This window comes from Myxocyprinus asiaticus, chromosome 1 (genome assembly GCF_019703515.2).
Source record: "Myxocyprinus asiaticus isolate MX2 ecotype Aquarium Trade chromosome 1, UBuf_Myxa_2, whole genome shotgun sequence".
NCBI classification, from domain to species: domain Eukaryota; kingdom Metazoa; phylum Chordata; class Actinopteri; order Cypriniformes; family Catostomidae; genus Myxocyprinus; species Myxocyprinus asiaticus.
Window position 1 is genome coordinate 66,862,441 of NC_059344.1, and position 20,622 is coordinate 66,883,062.

General features: G+C 40.0%; 2 protein-coding genes across 6 annotated transcripts in view; both read left to right on the plus strand.

The window, feature by feature from the left end:
• The first annotated feature begins 230 nt into the window (after positions 1-230).
• Positions 231-1,010, plus strand: LOC127448107 (H/ACA ribonucleoprotein complex subunit 3). Its single transcript, XM_051710408.1, has 2 exons — positions 231-387; positions 675-1,010. The coding sequence occupies exons 1-2, from the start codon at positions 334-336 to the stop codon at positions 813-815; spliced, it is 195 nt and encodes a 64-aa protein (XP_051566368.1). The 5' UTR covers positions 231-333; the 3' UTR covers positions 816-1,010.
• Positions 1,011-2,240: 1,230 nt separating this feature from the next.
• Positions 2,241-20,622, plus strand: part of LOC127447530 (solute carrier family 12 member 6-like) — a 41,241-nt gene continuing 22,859 nt past the window's right edge. For 4 of the 5 annotated variants that reach the window (XM_051709477.1, XM_051709494.1, XM_051709505.1 and 1 more), the window contains exons 1-7: positions 2,241-2,492; positions 3,271-3,963; positions 10,309-10,403; positions 13,501-13,629; positions 13,853-13,999; positions 19,762-19,816; positions 20,150-20,280. In XM_051709477.1, the coding sequence (XP_051565437.1) occupies positions 3,711-3,963; positions 10,309-10,403; positions 13,501-13,629; positions 13,853-13,999; positions 19,762-19,816; positions 20,150-20,280 (810 nt within the window). In that variant the 5' untranslated portion in view covers positions 2,241-2,492; positions 3,271-3,710. The remainder of the gene's footprint in view (positions 2,493-3,270; positions 3,964-10,308; positions 10,404-13,500; positions 13,630-13,852; positions 14,000-19,761; positions 19,817-20,149; positions 20,281-20,622) is intronic. The other variant, XM_051709486.1, reaches the window with a different exon arrangement.

The following is a 20,622-nucleotide window of genomic DNA, read 5'->3' on the forward strand; positions in this document are numbered from 1 at the left end:
ACATAAACATCAAAGGATTCCAATGACACACAGATAGAAACTTATATTATTTTTTTATTATTTAGATTTATTTATAGAATTGAATTGCTTATTAATTAAATGATATGTATATACAAATTATTAAATAAATAAATCTTCGTTGCTTACAGTTGGCGGCGCTCGAAGCTCGAAAAAATAAAAAATAAAAAATAAAAATCCATTACCCAACATCCTGTCTGTCGCTCGCGCACTTCCGGTGTGCTGTGAGTTGGGTCGCGCACGTGTGACTGTGAGCCGCTGTGCTGTTTATACTCTTTATAACCTCATCTTTGACTGTGAGAGTGATTTTTCATCATGTTCCTGCAGTTTTATCTGAATGAGAACGGCGACAGGGTTTATACTTTGAAGGTGAGACGAGACTTCTAGTCGTTGTTTTAACAGTGATATTTTTTGCTTGTGCATATTTATTTTTTCTGGATAAAACTCTGCATATATATATATGGTACTCCAAGTTAATTCAAAGAATACCGTGGTATAACCATGGTACCATGTAAAAAAATAATAAAAAAAACACACATTATTAACATAATTTCCTAAAAACCATTGTAGTTTTTGTTAGTGAATGAAATATGCATAATGAGTGGACATGTTTTAAAATGTAACACTTAATTTTTATTTTTATTTTCTCTTTACAGAAAGTGGACCCATCCGGTCAGCCCACCAGCTCGGCGCACCCGGCCCGCTTCTCTCCGGACGATAAGTTCTCCAGACACCGAGTGACCATCAAGAAACGCTTCGGGCTGCTGTTAACACAACAACCACGACCTGTGCTGTGAACGGACCGATGAACTGATCAACAATGGACTTTAACACACAATTGTTTCCATTATATGAGTGTGTGTGTGTGTGTGTTTTATTCCAGAAAGTATGTCATCAGTTTTTGTAGATTGCTCGACAAGAATGTGTTTATTCAGTTAATATAATAAACATGTGAGCAATCATATGGAATAAAATGCATTATTTGTATCTCTTTTACATCTTCTGTCTAAGATCTATTTGGAAAGCATTGCTAACAGGGAATAGACCTATTTATGTTTGTAATACTTAAAGTATGCAATCAGTTTGTGCAGGTTATTTAAATGAATAGTTCACCCAAAAATGAAAATTCTCTCATCATTTACTCACCCTCATGCCATCCCAGATGTGTATGACTGTCTGTCTTCTGCTGAACACATGAAGATTTATAGAAGAATATCCCTGCTCTGTTGGTCCATACAATGCGAGGGAATGGTGACCAGAACTTTGAAGCTCCAAAAATCACACAAAGTCAGCATAAAAGTAATCCATAAGACTCCATTGGTTTAATGCATGTCTTCAGAAATGATATGATGGGTGTGGGTGAGAAACAGATCAATATTTAAGTCCTTTTTTACTATAAATCTCCAGCTCTGATTAGTATGTGGCAATATGCATGAAGAATGCAAATTGCCGGGGAAAAAAAGAAGAATGTGGAAGTGAAAGTATTTATAAAATGAATTAAATACCGATCTGTTTATCTCCCACACATATTATATTGCTTTTGAATCGTGGATTTAACCACTGGAGTCTTATAGGTTACTTTTATGCTGCCTTTATGTGCTTTTTGGAGCTTTAAAGTTCACTTGCATAGAGCTGTTCAGCCGTGACGTCAATTTGTAGGCAAACCCGGAAGTCTAATTCGCCATGGGTTCCCTCTGGATTTTCCTATTGGGTTTTTCAACTTCTGAGTGATCTGTGGTAAACATTACTTCATGGAAGTTTTGTTCTACAACATATTACACGCTTTCATACCTCAAACGTGAATTTTGATGCCACCGTGATTTTTTTTTTTTAAAGTATGCAATTCAATACGGCTTCAAAATTTTTGTTTGAGGCATGAAAGTGTGTAATATATGTTGTAGAACAAAACGTCCCCGTATCGTCAAGTAATGTTTACCACAGACCTTATTTTACTAATAAATACAAAACTCCCATGATAAAACCCCATAGGAAAAATCTGCATTGGTTGTTTATGTGGTATAAAATGTCTGCCAGAATTTATGTAAATGAACTGAGAAATATGCTTACAAGGAAAATAATGAGAAAACAAAATAAACCGCCCGCTTATTAGATTTAACCCGCATTTATTGAATCGAAACGCAAAAGAACTACATTTCCCACAACGAGTCTCTTACGCACACGACGTCATGACATCACAGCTCGTCACAGTCGGGAGCGCGTCCGCAGTCAAACGTGCTGATTTGATGAACTGCAACTAGAGATTCAAGCAAACGAATCAACCGAGCACACCGAGCTCGGGCTTCAGTGGAGCAAGTGACAATTGTCGGCAGGTGAATGAGCGTCTGAACGGTCAAGACTTTCGATCGTGTTGATCAGAAGTGAATGTAGCCGGTTTATTCTGGTTTAAATATACTCGCGCGTGTGAGAGGTAACCGGGTTTATTCGCACATGTGGCCCATTTGACCCGGTCTGAGGTGTGTATGTATGCGTGTATGTATGTATGTATGTATGCGTGTGTGTGAGCGGATTATAATTGGTTTAGTAGAGGCTTTCAGGTGCTGTTTGTGTGATGATAGAAGTGTCGCAGGATGTAAAAGTCTATCAGACCTACTGAGCTGCCTAGCTAGACAACATTATGGGATGTCATAGGTGCTATGGTACCAAAACAAGCTGTCTAGGAAGCTGCCTACATAGGGTTTGAGAGAATCTGAGGGTTTGAGAGATGTGCTTTCACTGTTCTCATATGTGAGGGGATCTAGATATTTCCAGATCAGTCCAGTTTTATGCATAAGCAAAAATCACATCAGTGATATGTGCAGTGATTGACAGCTGTCAGAGCACCTGTCTGTCTGAGAGAGATGGGCAGGTGAGTTGAACAAGATGGTGTAAGTTAAACCATCCCTGCTGTAAAAACATTGTATACCAGTTTCAGTGTGTGTGTGTGTGTGTGTGTGTGTGTGTGTGTGTGTGTGTGTGTGTGTGTGTGTGTGTACACACACACACACACACACACACACACATACTGTTGGTATCTAATCTGTTGCTGGTCTAAGGTGGTCTTTTAGCTCTAACCAGCTTGATCTGCCATATAAAACCCAGCATAGTCCAAAAAAATGACCATATAAAAAAACATGTTAAATCCATTACTATTAGAAGCTGGTTTAAACTTTGATAACGTGCAACATTTGTTCATATTGTGCTTTTTTATGTTATTTTTCTCTTCCCTTCGTGCACACACAATGTTTTCATTAGATATCCATATTTATAGAATCCGAGTATAAATAACCAACTTTTTTCGGTATATATTTACCATTTTTTCACAACTGAATAGTCAAATTTGTAATAAAGTAACTTGAAATTACACGTTACAATTCACAGCTACATCAATACATCGTAATCACTGCTGTTAAAAATACAATTTCATACATCTACTATCAAAATTATTTATCTGCACTCATAGCCACTGAAATATATTTTAATCACCAATATTAACCTCATAGAAATCTGAGTGTAGTTGGTTTCCGAAACATATTGCAAAAGAACGTACGAGCATTCGTACATAGTAACATACACACACGTCCCAGACTCACTTTACTGTCTCCATGGCGATGAGTCGGCCCACGTCCACGCCGCCGCACACCATCAGCTGAGTGTCAACAGGTCATCGTCGCTGGACTTCCAATACTGCCGTGATGTCGGACCCCCAGCAACCAGCGGCGCGGGAAGCCATGGCATCATCCGTGCGCTTCACCGTCACGCCCATCAAAGCCGAAGATCTCCCAGGTGTGTCGGACACGTCTCCAGACATCAGCTCACGTTCCAGCGGGAGGGTTCGGTTCGGCTCCAGGGAGAGCATGAACCGAAGCGAGCCGCACAGCGAAATGTCCGGTGGGATCGCGACATCTGCGGGGGCCAATACGCCGGACCGCTGTAACATGGATCAAGGTAAGCAAATCGGCTATTAAATTGTTTTTGCTGGTTTTCTTTTTAACGTTATTTTATTTTTCGCAATAGAGTGCAACAGTTGAGTAAAAATTCCATTTTATGTTAATTGTATTTAATTGCTGAGTGATAAACTACACTACCCATAATCCTTAAGAGATCCACCAATCTGAGAATTCACTGTTACCGTGAAAATGGGAATCGCGGCAACGGAGCTCAACAGCGACCACTCGCATTAAGCCTTACGAATGTAGTCGAATTTCCATGCACTCTCAAACTACTTATGTTGGTATCATTGTTGGGGAGTAACTAGCCTAACTACAAGTAGCGACGCTACTAACTTAATTGCGACAGTAGTTCAGCTATTTTCACAATAGTGTCGCTATTCCATTAACAAGCTACTTTTCCAGCGAGTAGCACTGGAGTGTCACAAAACGCGAAATGTTTCACATTTTATCGCAAATGGAGCTGCGGGAGTAATCAAACACGCTTGCCTAAACCGCTGGGAAATCGGAATCATTTAAGTGATCTGGTTCTTTCGGACAGTGCTTGTTAATGAACCAGTTGAAATAAGTGATTCAGTTGTTTTTATCGTTGGGAGTTCCAATTTATTTTCGTTGAAAAAGAGTCGCTTTGTTCGGACGGTTCATGTAAGTGAACTTGTTCACATAAATGATTCACTGATTCACTTGAGCCGTGCACAGCCTTAAAGGGACATTGCCTTCTTTTTTTTTTTTTTTGTAAGCGAAATATTTAGTTGATTGCTACTGTTTATTTGACTCTTTCATATCAAATACATTTTGTTAGTTTAAATTTAATATGAATGTATATGTTCAATTTAATCTAGTCACCCTAATTGTTTAATGTCTCCCTAATTAAAAAATATAACCCAATTGTTATATATTAAAAAAAAAAATCTTGAATGTATTTAGCTACTTCTTGTTAGTAACTCGTGGCGTAGCTAACTGCGTTTTCAAAAGATTATCTCGTTTGTAGTGTAACTACTTTAGTAGCTTGAGTAGTAATAAGCTGTAATTGAGCTAAATGAGCTATAATTTTGAGCTAATATATTTCTTGTATGCTTATAATGACTATAAGGCCACGCCCACTCATCAGTTTTCATTTTTAGTGTCCCAACACCACTTTCCAAAGTATGCGGTAATAATTTTATTGAAACGCTGAGTTTTTGTTGGAGAAAACGCTGTTTTAGTGTGAACGAGAGGAATAAATAGAGCAAAATCAAATAATATTGTGGACGTGGCCTGCTACAGTAGTTTTAAATCGTTTTTGTACGGTCATTTCTCATTCAATTACGTCATTCGCAATGTTTCATGGGATTGTAGTTCATTCCCTGATTAAAGACGTTAAGTACACGGTCTTGTACCTTTGACGTTTTGTTTGATTTTCAAATACTTTTTTATTTCAAATCAAAGTTTGTATTGTTGTGATTCACCTCGGAGCTGGTTGGTTTGTTTTTATGCCTAAAACTATTTATTTAAGAAAAGTTTAATTATGGAGAAAATGAACAGGGTAAATACTCCCAGAATCAAGGCTGCTGAAAAATTGGGCGATCACCGTTGAAAATAGGCCAGTTTCTTGAAGAGTTGGTGGTGGCGTAGTGGGCTAAAGTGCAGAACTGGTAAGCAGAAGGTTGCTGGTTCGATCCCCAATGCCATCACCATTGTGTCCTTGAGGAAGGCACTTAACTCCAGGTTGCTCCGGTGGGGATTGTCCCTATAATAAGTGCACTGTAAGTCACTTTGGAGAAAAGCATCTGCCAAACGCATACATGTAAATGTCTTATCCGCTAGTGTTTAGTATTTAGTGTTTAACCATGTCATTAGGTGCTCTTATCATGTTATAAATGGTAACAGTTGTGCATTATGCTAAACTTATCTGTGATAAAACAGGTCAGTATTGTACATTGTGACTGGCTGATGTTTCATTGGCTATGTCTGGAATGGTATACTGCCATACTACTCATACTATTTCTGCAGTACATTTTCAGGACTCAAGCCATATCTAGAGAACAGAATATCATATAGACTTTTGACTTGGGCCGTCTAGCAACTGCCCTGAATACCCTAGCAACCACCTAGCAACGTAGTGTTTCTGGCCTTAGAGTGTACACACACACACACACACACACACACGCTTCAGTCAGTCACTATGTTGCACTAAAAGCTTCAGACGTGGACGACACACCTCAGTGCTGAATGTAAAGAAATGACAAAAATACCCCCAAAATCAAAAATGGTGTACGGTGGTCCATGACGGACACTGTCCACACAAGGCAAGTTTGTTTTTTACTTAATTGCAGTTAATTAATATTTAACGTAATTACGTAGTTGCATATCATGTATCCACTGGATACACAAGTTATTTTTGATCATCTTAAGCGTCTGAATCAGTATAATCCCTCACTGAGCTATGGCTAATTTTAGCTCTTCCATTAGTAAAGTTGGCCAGAATATAGAAATACTTCCTTGAGTGACAACACAAGCAATTTCATTTTGAAAACAGTTGAAAAGTTGCATGACAGAAATGACCCTTGTGATGAGACGTGGTGTGTGTTACAGAGAAGTTGGCATGAGTTGTGTGTGTTGGGGAAGTGAGAGTGTGTTTGTGCTGACTGTGGTGCTGATGGTGACACAATATCATGTGATACAGTGCTGATCATTTCTTCCATTTCTATTGCAGTATCAGTTGAAAGTGCTTTATTGGCATGACAAATCACTGCTCATTTTGCATTTGCAGCTTAAATCTGCGGGGTGTAATTTCTACGGCACTCACGTCACCAAACGACATTGCAGCCTGATCTCGTGAAAATTACGCGACCGTGGCAACATTTTGCAAAACAAAATGATGCGCTTCATTACACGTTTTGTAGTGGCGGGAAAAAATATCGATATGTTAAAGTCTTGTAAGATTATATCGATATTTGCAGTCCAAATATCAATATTATTTACATTTTCCCACATTTGTATTATGGTGATGGGAATTTTTTTTCTCTTTGCCAAATTGATCTAGGAATTCAACAACAGTCCATTAGAAGGTGCAGTTATCATGTTTTACACATAATAACCCACCGTTACTCAAATCTGTCATGTTTTTACAGTAACATTAACTGAGGTATTTTGACAAAAATGTTAGTATCATATAAAATAGGCTAAACTTTTAGGTGAAATCAGTTATACTTTTGTGTTTTGAAACTGGGTTGTAATAAATAATATATTAAAAGTGTTTAGGCTACTATTGTATTCATAAATACTATAATTAACGTTTAGAAAGATTCGCTATATTGACATAACCGCAGAAATAAGGAGCCATTATGGTCTTATATGCCTTATGGCTTTGCATTGTACATGATATTAGGAAATAAACTGGCCTTGTTTTGTAGACTGGCACTTTTATATTAATTTATCAATGCGTTTGGTGATTTGGAAACAGTTCTCATAAGTCCGATGAAGACGAATGAGAAACATTGAGAGAAATATCACAATACACCAAAAATAATCGCAATAATATCGTATTGTGACCTAAATATTGATATAACATCGTATCGCCAGTAACCTTGTGATTCCCACCCCTAACGTTTTGGTGCAGTTTCCCAGTGAAATGTCCAGCGGGGGGCGCCAAAAGCAAGTGAAAAGGTGTCTTAACCAGACGAGGTTTATAAGGTGAATATTAGATGGAGGTTAATGAGTAAAACGTACCCCCCCTTACCTAAAAATTTCACCTGAATGTAATGCAACCACGTCATTCTGTGTCATTTTTTAGCACGTCTAGTGTTCATTTTAACAGCGGCGAAATGTAGAATGCGGCACATAAAAGTCAATTCGCAAAAAATGAAATTATAGTAACGTTCATTCTGAGACTAGGTTTTGGAATTGCAGAAAAACTGTAGATTGGTAAATTTTTGGACGAAAGTGTAAGTGGTGCTTGCACCTCAATGCCCCACCAGGAGCTTGAGTACAAAAGAGCCCACCCCATGTTTCTTTGAATGTTCTGATGCTGAGATATGGCTGGGTCATGTTGCTTTATGGTTGCTAGGGTGCTCTGGATGGTTGCTAGGGTGTGGCTATAAAGTTACGAAGTTATTACTGAATGGCTGCTTGCTGATCCGAGTCAAATCAGCCCACCTCCAAGTCTTTTTGACATTCAGATCTGGAGATACTTTAATCACTTATTTGACACCTCATTTATGGGTGTACGACCAAACGGTCACATGCCAAATTTTGGCGGGAAAATGAAGAATTGGTTTAGGCATTTGGAAAGTCCTTAAACAAAGGGCATAGCAGTAGTAATAGTGATGCCTTGCTAAAGACAGTTTTCAAACAGATTTCAGAAAACTCACCTGTCAGCCGTTGATCAGACAAAAAAAGATAGTCCCGCCTACTACTTACTAGGTCCTCGTGGTGGCGCAGTTACTTGCCTCAATCCGGGTGGCGGAGGACAAGTCTCAGTTGCCTCTGCTTCTGAGATAAAGAGTCTACACATCTTATCACGCGACTCGTTGTGCATGACACCGCGGAGACTCACAGCATGTTGGGGGCTCATGCTACTCTCCGCGATCCATGCACAACTCACCACACGCCCCACTGAGAGTGAGAACCCCTAATCGCAACCACGAGGAGGTTACCCCTTGTGACTCTACCCTCCCTAGCAACTGGGCCAATTTGGTTGCTTAGGAGACCTGACTGGAGTCACTCAGTACACCCTGGATTCGAACTCATGACTCCAGTGGTGGTAGTCAACGTCAGTTCTCGCTGAGCTACCCAGGCCCCCTCCTGGTGTGATTATTATACCACGAAAGGCTGTAATCTTAGTCTGCATGAGCTGTGTGCTTTAATGTGAATGTGTGAATCATACCGCTCATACACTAAAACTCCACAGACAAAGAGAATCATTTGTGTTGTATTAGATGACAAAGCAGAGCACTAATCCACTGTAAAGTGCTTATTACATGTAGACTATATAGTATACAGTATCGAGAACTATGAAATTTATCTGGTCTCGGTACTGACTACTGATTGTGGTAGTGTGACATCACTAATAATTATATTGATTTTAAATATATAATATAGAATAATTCAGATAATTAAAATGCTTTGCATTATTATGGCAGACGAGTAAAGCATTGATAAGACAATCCAAAATGTGGCTAATTGTGTATTTCCATATTATTGAACATGAGCCTATTATTGGCCTACAGTCCACAGCAATCCATTTTATAATAAATTCGTCACTCTGTACAAGATAGATATATGACGAGGCCTTTTCTAAGGATGCGTCAACGTACACATGTGTCAGACGGACACTTTTGGAGTGTGCACTTTGGTTGCGTCACATCATAAACACTGGGTTTTAAGGTTGCTGTGTCAAGTTGGGCAAGGCAAGTTTATTTATGACACATTTCATACACAGTGGTAATTCAAAGTGCTTTACATACAAATTTATTACGAAAATAAAAGATACATAAAATCCATTTTAAAATCACAAGAATGAGATAATAATAAAGACATTTAACACTGAGTTTGGGCACCCCTTGAATGCTGAACATGTGCCCTAGGGGTCCGACAGTCTATCACCCAGTGATTTTGAAGCGACGACTCTCTTCAGTCTTCATGACCCCCCTCCTTTATCATTCACATGATTCCACCAGATATTTAAATGAATAAAAAATGAAATGAAAAAAAGAATACAGAGATAAAATGATGCAGTGCAGCACAGTGTTCAGTCAATAAATGCACAGCTTAACAGATGTGTGTTTTTGTCTGGATTTGAATTTGTCTTTAGACCCCTGAAGTCAAGGTATGTGAATTTCGCCCTTGTTGCCAAATATATAAGACCATCTGTCTTGTCGTTGTTTAACTGAAGGACGTTTTGGCACATCTAATGGTTAATTAGTCTGTTACATTCGGAGCTGTGCTCCGTCCAGCTGTGTCTGAACGCAAGAACGCGTCCTCATCTTGTGCTGTCTGCTGTCAATAAGTGTGGTTTGTTGTCGGTACAGCTGGAGTTGCGCTTACTGCCCCTTGCTGACAGAAACTTGTAAAAACATGAAGGTGAATATTGCATTTTAGGGTCCGGTGGCATGATTAAATGCAATGCATTTATTAACAATAATTACTTAACAGTGCGTTAATTATTAATTAATTATTAAGTCGACAGCCCTATTTCAGCCAAATATTCATCAGGATGTCTGTAGCACAAACGCTGCAGGATGAGTTACACACTGAATGTTTAATATTTACTGTACTTAGAGGTTTGATCAGGTCAGTATGAACAATTGCAACAGAGATGCTTGACTTAATAAAACAGCACTAATAAATCTCTCTCTCTCAGGTGATGATGGTGTGAAGCTGTCCAATGTGTACAGTAATAACTCGCATGCGGGTGATGACGATGATTTCTACGACAGGAATCTGGCCCTGTTTGAGGTTTGTATTGAATACTCGCTGTCATTCTCGCTTTCATTCTTTTTCATGTTTCATATTAGATAACAATATATTTTTTCTTCTGTCAGGGCAGTAGTTCAGATTATTATATGGCCTGTCTATATGCTTAAGCAACATTTAAGCAACGTAATTTTATACGATGTGTCAAATTAAAATAGATTTGTATTTTTCTTTACATATTACCTTCAGGGTTCTCACGGTCATGGAAAACCTGAAAATTTCCATGCAATTGTAAAACTGTATTTTCCAGGCCTGGACAGAAGTCAGTAGTCATGGAAACTATAAATACATTTTTTACTGCTCTAACTATTTCTTGTGTAAATTAAAACTTGCTAGCGACAGTCATGTCTGATTTTTCAGCGAATCGTTCTTTTGAGTCTTTTTCAGTGAACCAATTAAAACGATTCACAAATAATTGTGGGTAAATATATTGATTTTTGGATGCATCACGATCTTCATTTGAGCGATATCAATTCTTAAATCCCAAGATTGATCTTTTGACTCCATGCACAACCGTCCACTACAATGAGAGAAAACCGCTCGCATTTGCAACCGAATTTTGCGCTATGTGACTAAAATATACTGTGTATATATTTGGCAACTGGCTGGTACATGTTCAGATTTCACTCACCAGTAATTGTGAAGTATTCAGCAGCGAGATCCTTTCACAGCGTGTTGAGAGTAAAAATTGTTCCGTGTAATGTGTGTCCAAAGACGAGATTCACGCGACCCATTTGTCATTGAATAATGTCTCTTTTAATATCCTTTCTTTTCTTTATAGTCAGTTGTTGATTAATAAATAACAAAACATTTAATTCTAATCATGCAAAGCACAGATGAGATAAAGCAGTTAGAGTCTCTCTCGTTAACATGCGCTCGTCTACTGGCGCTCTTTACAGTAATGCCAGTTTTCTTAAAGAGACAGTACCGGTTTAACAAATCAGTGTAAATACTTGTAAATAGTACAAATTATGCAATTGAACAATAAACGTAACAAAAAATAATATATTGAAAACATGGATTTGTTCATTTTTAAAAAGCCAAGATGTGACCAAAATTATGAAAATAAAATATAATTAGTCAAATGTATATTTCTGTAATGTACCTAGTTAGAAGGTCTCCTGTATAATTAACAGCTGGGAGAGAAAGTTTTCCATATAGAATCGAAAGCTTGTGAATCAGAATCGAATTGGGAAATCTGTATCAATACCCAGTCCTATTCACAAATCAGCCTAAATAATTTATTTAAAAATATGTCTGAATCAAAATGGTTTTAGAAAGCTATGTAGTGATAGACCGATATATCGGCCATGCTGGCTAATCAAACGATATTTGGCCATTTTGCGGTTATTGGCAAGGGTTGATAACCTCGTTCGCTTAACTTTGATTAACTTTCCCTTGTGTCAGTTCCAAAATCTGCTCATAGATTTGTCAGTAGATATCAACACTTCCTGTTTTCAAAGTTTTTTTTCTTTTCAAGCTTGTGCAAATTTGAGTAAATATCGCATAAAATAAGCTTTATTTTCACTTGAGATTTTTGTACATCTGATTTGCTGTTGTTAATTGTATTATGTTTATCGGCATTTATACCAGCCATCCTGATCTCTACATGTCGGTATCAGCCGTTGAAAAACCCGACCTCTATAACTAAGATCAGCAAACCAGCTTAGGCTAGTTGAAGCAGTTTTTTATTTATTTTTTAGCAGGGTAAGTTTATTTGACGAGGAGGAGGGCGTGGCCAGCTGATCAGCAGGAGTGCGAGATAAGGGCCAGCCGGAGATGCCAGTTCGAGAGAGAGAGACGCATGCGGCTGCGTTGCATGTGTGTCTGTGTCTTATGTTGTTTTAAGTTCATTTATATCATTAAAGTTTATGTTTACTGTTCAGCCGGTTCTCGCCGCCTCCTTGCCTGTCCTTACCTGTTACAGTGGTGCCGAGACCTGGGAAGCAGGAGGGATGCGCTATCGCGTAGTCCTTGCCACTGCCATCCGCCAGGAGAACAGCCGCAGCCGTCTGCGTGGGGACGGAGGGGTTGCTGCCGGCTGCCAAGAGCCGGAGGAACTGCGGCCGTCTGCCGAGAAGGGGAGGAGTGGTCCTGTCCGCCAGGGGCCGGAGGACTCGCTGCCGTCTACCGGGGAAGGTGCAAGCTGGGGTCCGCCAAAGGGCAGAGGAGCGGTTCACGCCTCCCCTGGCTGACGGCAGTGAGTCCTTCGAACCCTGGCGGACGGAACCGCTCCTCCCCTTCTCTCTCTCTCAAACCGGCGCCTCCGGCTGCCCCTTATCTCGCTTTCCCGCTGATCAGCTGATTCAGCGCCAGCCATGCTCCATCACGGCCCGGCCATGCCCTCCTCCTTGTCACACACCTCTCCCGCCCGATTCGGACAGGGGCGCCTCTGGTCTGACTAACTCCGCCCCCCCATCTCCGGGGGGGAGACGCTGGCCTTCCGGCTGTTCTGTCAGCCGGTGGCCCACCCCGCCTCCTGTGAACCTGGGGGGAGAGACGAGGGAAGGCGTGGGGAGAGGGAAAGGGAGAGCGGAGACACAGAGGGAGAGAGGAGAGAGAAAACTTGCTCGCCGGCTCCCAGACGCGCTGTCACCCGGTCCTCAACCGCTTCTCCCCCAGCGGACGGCAGTGGTGAAGACTCCACGACAGCACATCCCTCCTCCTTCCCGGGTTTCGGCACCACTATAGCAGTTAAAGGTCGGGCAAAGAGGTGGCGGGAACAGGCTGAACAGTCAACATAAACTTTTAATGCATTAATTTACTTAAAATAACATAACTTAAAACAGACCGGTGTCTCCGGCTGCTCCTTATCTCGCTCTCCCGCTGATCAGCTGATTCAGCGCCGGCCGTGCTCCATCACGGCCCAGCCATGCCCTCCTCCTCATCACAGTTCACTTCACAAAAACAGCTATAAATTAATAAAAACACTTTTGGTGGAAAACGGCAAGGCATATGGAGCAAAACATTCCAGTTTTGTTAATAATTTTCAACACATTTGAACTGATTATTATTGCATGTTTCCTTTGAGAAATTAATAGTTTGTCATTTGAATATTCATGTAAATCTCTCTCTTTAGGAAGAGATGGACACTCGTCCTAAAGTGTCGTCTCTGCTCAATCATCTGGCGAACTACACGAACCTCACACAGGGCGCTAAAGAACACGAGGAGGCGGAGAGTATTGGAGAGAAACGCAAACCCAGCAAGGTAACACACACACATACACACACACACACACTAGCTCTTGTTATGAAACCTAGTGAGCTGCCTACCTAGACAACATTTTAGGCAAACTCTAGACACTAAATCCCAAAGTGAACTTCAGTCAGATGCAAACGCTGAGCACATTTCAAAATCTCCACCAGATTGAGTTCAGCTCATGCTGATCAGTGTTGATGGATTTTTCCAGTGATTGTGTGTGTGTTGGCAGTCTCCTCAGATGGGCACGTTTATGGGTGTGTATCTGCCGTGTCTTCAGAACATCTTTGGAGTGATTCTGTTCCTCAGACTCACTTGGGTCGTCGGTACTGCTGGAGTTCTGCAGGCGCTGTGTATCGTCTTTACATGCTGCTGCTGTGTGAGTCTCACACACACAAACAATGTCCAACAGTGTCTGTACATGCATCACAGGAGATTTATGTGTCATTTCCAGTACATCTCAAATTCTGTATTGTGTTTAATAGAATTCTGTTCTGGAAATGACACCGATGGAAATGGCATTTTTAACAGTTTTGAGGCTAATTTCATAGCTAACATGTTATGTGTCCTAAATGCATGCAATTAAATAACATTTTCAAACTTTTTGCATAATTTGGCAAAATTACAGCTTTATTGGAAATGACGGCCGGTAAAGATGTGATGTTTCCCTTGATTTTTCTTTGTTTTGTCTCAGGCATGCTCTTCACTGACACTTTTGTCCACTTGATTAACAAGTTCACTAACTTTTTAAAAAAAAAAAAAAAAAAAAACTTTATTAGGGGCAAAATTGTTTGGTGTGAAGGAAATGACGGCACAACTGTGGGACAGTCGTAGTTTTTCAAAAATGTATAGATCATCATAATTCATACAATACATTTTAAAATGGTTTGTTTATTTCACTCTTTGTTTAAATTATCATAGTTTTAAACGTGTCATAATTTGTACTTTTATAATGGATTTTCATTAACCTTTAAGCGTTTTGCCAAACATTATTACATAATTGGGTCTTTAGCAACCCAGAACATACAATATATCTATCACAAATGGATCTACAAAATGCCCAGATTTTCAAAGCATTTTTAAGACAATTAGAAAATAATAGAACAGAATATATTCTGATGTGTTTTAATGTTTTATTTTTCATATATCAAAAAGATTATGCAACAAATGATAGAACGGGATTCATTACTTCCACGCTGAAATTTCATGAGATGCAAATGTCGGTCAAACACATATTGAGCTACACTTAATCTACACATAAGATACACAAGTATTTTCTCAGGCACTCATTGAGTCTAAATAGACACATAACTCACATAATGTCATTAGTACACCCAAATGACAATAGCCAAATCATACTGCTCATGTGTTAAACTTGCTATAGTTTACTTCCACGTTGAAATTTCATGAGATGCAAATGACGGCCAAACACATATTGAGCTACACATAAGATACACAAGTATTTTCTCAGGCACTCATTGAGTCTAAATAGACACAACTAATTTCAGTAGTACACCCAAATGACAATAGCCAAATCATAATGTTCATGTGTTAAACTTGCTATAGTTTACTTCCACCCTGAAATTTCATGAGATGCAAATGTCGGTCAAACACATATTGAGCTACACTTAATCTACACATAAGATACACAAGTATGTTCTCAGGCACTTATTGAGTCTAAATAGACACATAACTCACATAATTTCATTAGTACACCCAAATGACAATAGCCAAATCATACTGCTCATGTGTTAAACTTGCTATAGTTTACTTCCACGTTGAAATTTCATGAGATGCAAATGATACGGACTCAAGATGGCGCCGAGTATGGCTGCTGCGTTGCGAGCTCCGACACAACATAGCAATGGTTTGTTTGTTTTGTTTACAATTCTTATGTTTTTTTGTCTTGGATGTTGTCTGCCTTATTGTCTACGACAGACAAACACTTTTGGACATTGGTTCAGCGATCTCACACCGAAAACCGGACTTCACATTCCTCAATGCCGACCCGCTGTTTACAAACACGCAAGCGGAGCCCTTTGTCTGGGCAGCACGGCCGCGGAAACGCAGGAGGAAAAGGGGAAACAGAGCCGGCGTTCTCATCAGAGTAAGACGCCGCGCAAATCGACCCCCGCTACCCACTATTCTACTGGCAAATGTTCAGTCTCTGGATAACAAGCTCTGCGAGATGAAAGCGCGGATCTCTTTCCAACGAGAGACGAGGGACTGCTGCATTATCTGCCTTACGGAAACTTGGATGTCTGCGGAGATTCCAGACTCAGCCATTGAACCCGCGGGGTTCTCCGTGCACCGAGCGGACAGATTGAAAGACCTCTCAGGTAAAACTAGAGGAGGTGGTGTATGTTTTATGATCAACAAATCCTGGTGTGATCAGAGGAACGTACATTCCATCAAGTCTTTCTGTTCTCCTGATCTGGAATTTCTTATGCTTCTTTGTCGACCATTCTGGCTACCGAGGGAATTCACAGCGGTCATTATCACTGCTGTGTACATTCCCCCACAAGCCAACACAGACTGGGCACTCAAGGAACTGTATGGGAGTATAAGTGAGCAGAAAACCGCGCACCCTGAGGCCGCGTTCATTGTGACCGGGGACTTTAATAAAGCCAGTTTAAAATCAGTCGCACCAAAATATCACCAGCACATTAGTTTCAACACACGAGGGGACCGGGTTTTGGACCATTGCTACTCTCCGTTCCGGGATGGCTACAAATCCCTCCCCTGCCCACCATTTGGCAAATCGGACCACTCTTCCATTCTGCTTCTGCCCGCTTACAGGCAGAAATTGAAACAGGAAGCACCCACCCTCAGAACGATCCAGTGCTGGTCGGACCAATCAGACTCTACGCTACAAGACTGTTTTGATCGCACGGACTGGGAGATGTTCCGGTCCGCCTCTGATGACGACATCGAGCTTTACGCTGATAGCGTAATGTGTTTCATCAGAACGTGCGTAGAGGAAGTGATTCCGACCAGAACTGTGCGAATCTATCCGAATCAGAAGCCGTGGATCAATAGCGATGTTCGCGCGGCACTTAATGTGCGGACCTCCGCTTTTAATTCCGGGAAAGCGGAGGAGCATAAACAAGCCAGTTATGCCCTCTGAAAAACTATCAAAACAACAAAACGCCAGTACAGGAGCAAGATTGAAGGACAGTTTAACACCACCAACTCTAGAAGCATGTGGCAGGGAATTAACATCATCACGGACTTTAAAGGGAATAAAAACTCCGCCATGAACACCGCTGCCTCTCTACCGGATGAGCTAAATACTTTTTATGCTCGTTTCGAGGGAAATAACACCGCCCTCGCGGAGAGAGCTCTCGTGGCTGAAGCTACAGAGGTTAGTTCACTCTCCGTCTCTGTAGCGGATGTAACCCGATCCTTCCGACGGGTGAATATCCACAAAGCCGCAGGTCCAGACGGCATTCCGGGCCGCGTCATCAGAGCGTGCGCGAACCAGCTGGCTGGTGTTTTTATGGACATTTTCAACCTTTCCCTCTCTTTGTCTGTAGTCCCCACATGCTTTAAAACATCCACCATTGTGCCTGTTCCAAAACAATCAAAAATAACTTGTTTAAATGACTGGCGTCCTGTTGCTCTGACCCCCATCATCAGCAAATGTTTTGAGAGACTATTCAGAGATTACATCTGCTCTGTATTACCACTCAATCTTGACCCGCTGCAGTTTGCTTACCACAACAACCGCTCCACTGATGATGCCATTGCATCTACAATACACACTGCTCTCTCCCACCTGGAAAAAAGGAACACTTATGTGAGAATGCTGTTTGTAGACTACAGCTCAGCATTCAACACCATAGTGCCCTCCAAGCTAGATGAGAAACTCCGGGCTCTGGGCTTAAACAGCTCGCTGTGCAGCTGGATCCTGGACTTCCTGTCAAGCAGACACCAGGTGGTTAGAATAGGCAGCAACATCTCCTCATCACTGACCCTCAACACTGGAGCCCCACAGGGCTGTGTTCTCAGCCCACTCCTGTATTCCCTGTACACACATGACTGTGTGGCAACACATAGCTCCAATGCCATCATTAAGTTTGCTGATGACACGACGGTGGTAGGTCTGATCACTGACAATGATGAACAGCCTACAGAGAGGAGGTGCACACTCTGACACGCTGGTGTCAGGAGCACAACCTCTCCTTCAACGTCAGTAAGACAAAGGAGCTTGTGGTGGACTTCAGAAGAAAAGACAGAGAACACAGTCCCATCACCATCAATGGAGCACCAGTGGAGAGAGTCAGCAGCTTCAAGTTCCTGGGTGTCCACATCACTGAGGAACTCACATGGTCCATCCACACTGAAGTCGTTGTGAAGAAGGCTCATCAGCGCCTCTTCTTCCTGAGACGGCTGAGGAAGTTTGGAATGAACCGCCACATCCTCACACGGTTCTACACCTGCACTGTAGAGAGCATCCTGACTGGCTGCATCTCTGCCTGGTACGGCAATAGCACCGCCCACAACCACAAAGCACTGCAAAGGGTGGTGCGAACTGCCAGACACATCATCGGAGGTGAGCTTCCCTCCCTCCAGGAAATATATACAAGGCGGTGTGTGAAAAAAGCTCGGAGGATCATCAGAGACTCCAGCCACCCGAGCCATGGGCTGTTCTCACTGCTACCATCAGGTAGGCGGTATCGCAGCATCAGGACCCGCACCAGCTGACTCCATGATAGCTTCTTCCCCCAAGCAATCAGACTTCTGAACTCTTGATCTCCCACGATCAAAATACATCAGCACTGCACTTTATTACTCTTACTCTTATATCTCACACCGGACTGTCATAAATTATATTACTGTTATTATATGTATTCTCTCTTAACAACTGACTATCAACCGACAGCCTGAATGTCAATACAGTACAATACTGTACATTCTATATACATATATATATATATATATATATATATACTTTTTTTATATATATATTTTAATTTTTAATTTTTATTGAATAATGTGTATCTATATAGTAAAAAACAAAAACAGCATATTGTATACTGTACAGTGTATGTTATTATTAGTATATTGTTGAGTGTAATTATGTGTATAACAGATGTTTAAATTGTGTTATGTTAATTTGATGTTTTAAGTTGTGTAATTGTGTATAACAGATGTTTAAATTGCGTTGTGTTAATTTGATGTTATTGTAAATTGGTATATGTCTCATCACTGTCACGACTGCTATGTTGATCGGAACTGCACCCAAGAATTTGACACACCATTGCACTTGTGTATATGGCTGTGTGACAATAAATGTGATTTGATTTGATTTGATTTTTGACGGTCAAACACATATTGAGCTACACATAAGATACACATAAGATACACATAAGTATGTTCTCAGGCACTTATTGAGTCTAAATAGACACATAACTCACATAATTTCATTAGTACACCCAAATGACAATATCCAAATCATACTGCTCATGTGTTAAACTTGCTATAGTTTACTTCCACGTTGCTGCTTCATCAAATATCAATGTCAAATGTAAATCAAATCAATCACCGAACAAACAGCACCACTTCTTTGAGTAAGAAATAGCATGTTTAATATTTGCGTGTACATGCATATAGGATAACGATAATTCACCAGCATTTGAAAATCATGCAGAAAATTGACGATATACATATAGTAGTCAAAAAAATTAATATATATATATATATATATATAATATAGTAAACTTATATTGATGTGAAATAATCATAAAAATATGATTTATAGAAGGGGAAATAAATGTTACGACACTATCACATATTTCGGGTCACTAAAAAGTCTTTACACTTTTGGTAATTAAATAATTAGAAAAAATAATTGTTTGCTATTTGGGCAGGTTTTTTTATTTTACACTATTCAGAAGAGAAAGGTTGAGGAATACTATGGTACATAGTGGAAATGGATGAGGTACAGGGGGTGGAATGAGGTCCCGGGTCACTAAAGACTCGAGGTATACGTTTAAGGGTTAACAGAAAAGTTTGTGTCAGTTCTCAAGTCTACCAGCTTTATGAGTCGATAATAAACCACTTCTGTGTTCGATGTTTTTAGTGAATTTTCTGTACATTACTGCCATTGATTTCATAAACGCATCTCTTTTTCAATAGACCATGTTGACTGCAATATCTATGAGTGCCATCGCTACTAATGGAGTCGTGCCAGGTATTCTCTGTTTCTTTATAAAGCTGCCAGTTTACTGTGCTACTACGATTTCAGCTATATACATTAATGTATGAATGTGCATATTAAAAATGACTGAATTCTTGTGGTGAGACAATGTTTTATTTATTTATCATTTTTTTTCAGCCAACCATGTTGTCTCTCAGTTAATATTAAAAAGCATTTCAAAAATGTTGAGTAAAGTCAACTGCCGTAGATTTGGTCGATATTTCTCACACTTTCACGAATATGACCTTCGTAAGAGTTCATTAACATAGTGGTAATGTAGTGACTAACACACACACCTGTCTGTCTTCCTGTCTGTCTCTCTTCCAGCGGGTGGGTCGTACTTTATGATCTCACGTTCTCTGGGTCCGGAGTTTGGGGGGGCCGTGGGCTCATGTTTCTATTTGGGTACGACCTTCGCTGGGTCCATGTACATCCTCGGTGCTATCGAGATTTTACTGGTGCGAACATCTCCATCATATTTACATTTTCAGTGCAATTTAGTATTTCGATGCATACTTGTCTTAAAAATAAGTGTAGGAAAATATAGACAATAATGTAATTCATATATTTTATATTAATAGTTTATATTGTAATATTATATATAATACACACACTTTATATAAAAGTTTGTTTATTTATGATTTACTTTATATACTTTTGCATTTTTATAGTTAAATAAGTTATATAAATATATACATTTTAGAATTGTATATTTTAATTGTTTTAATTGTTATTTATAATTATAATTGCACTATATATACATTTTACAAATATTTTTTATTTATATTTTATTTTAGCTA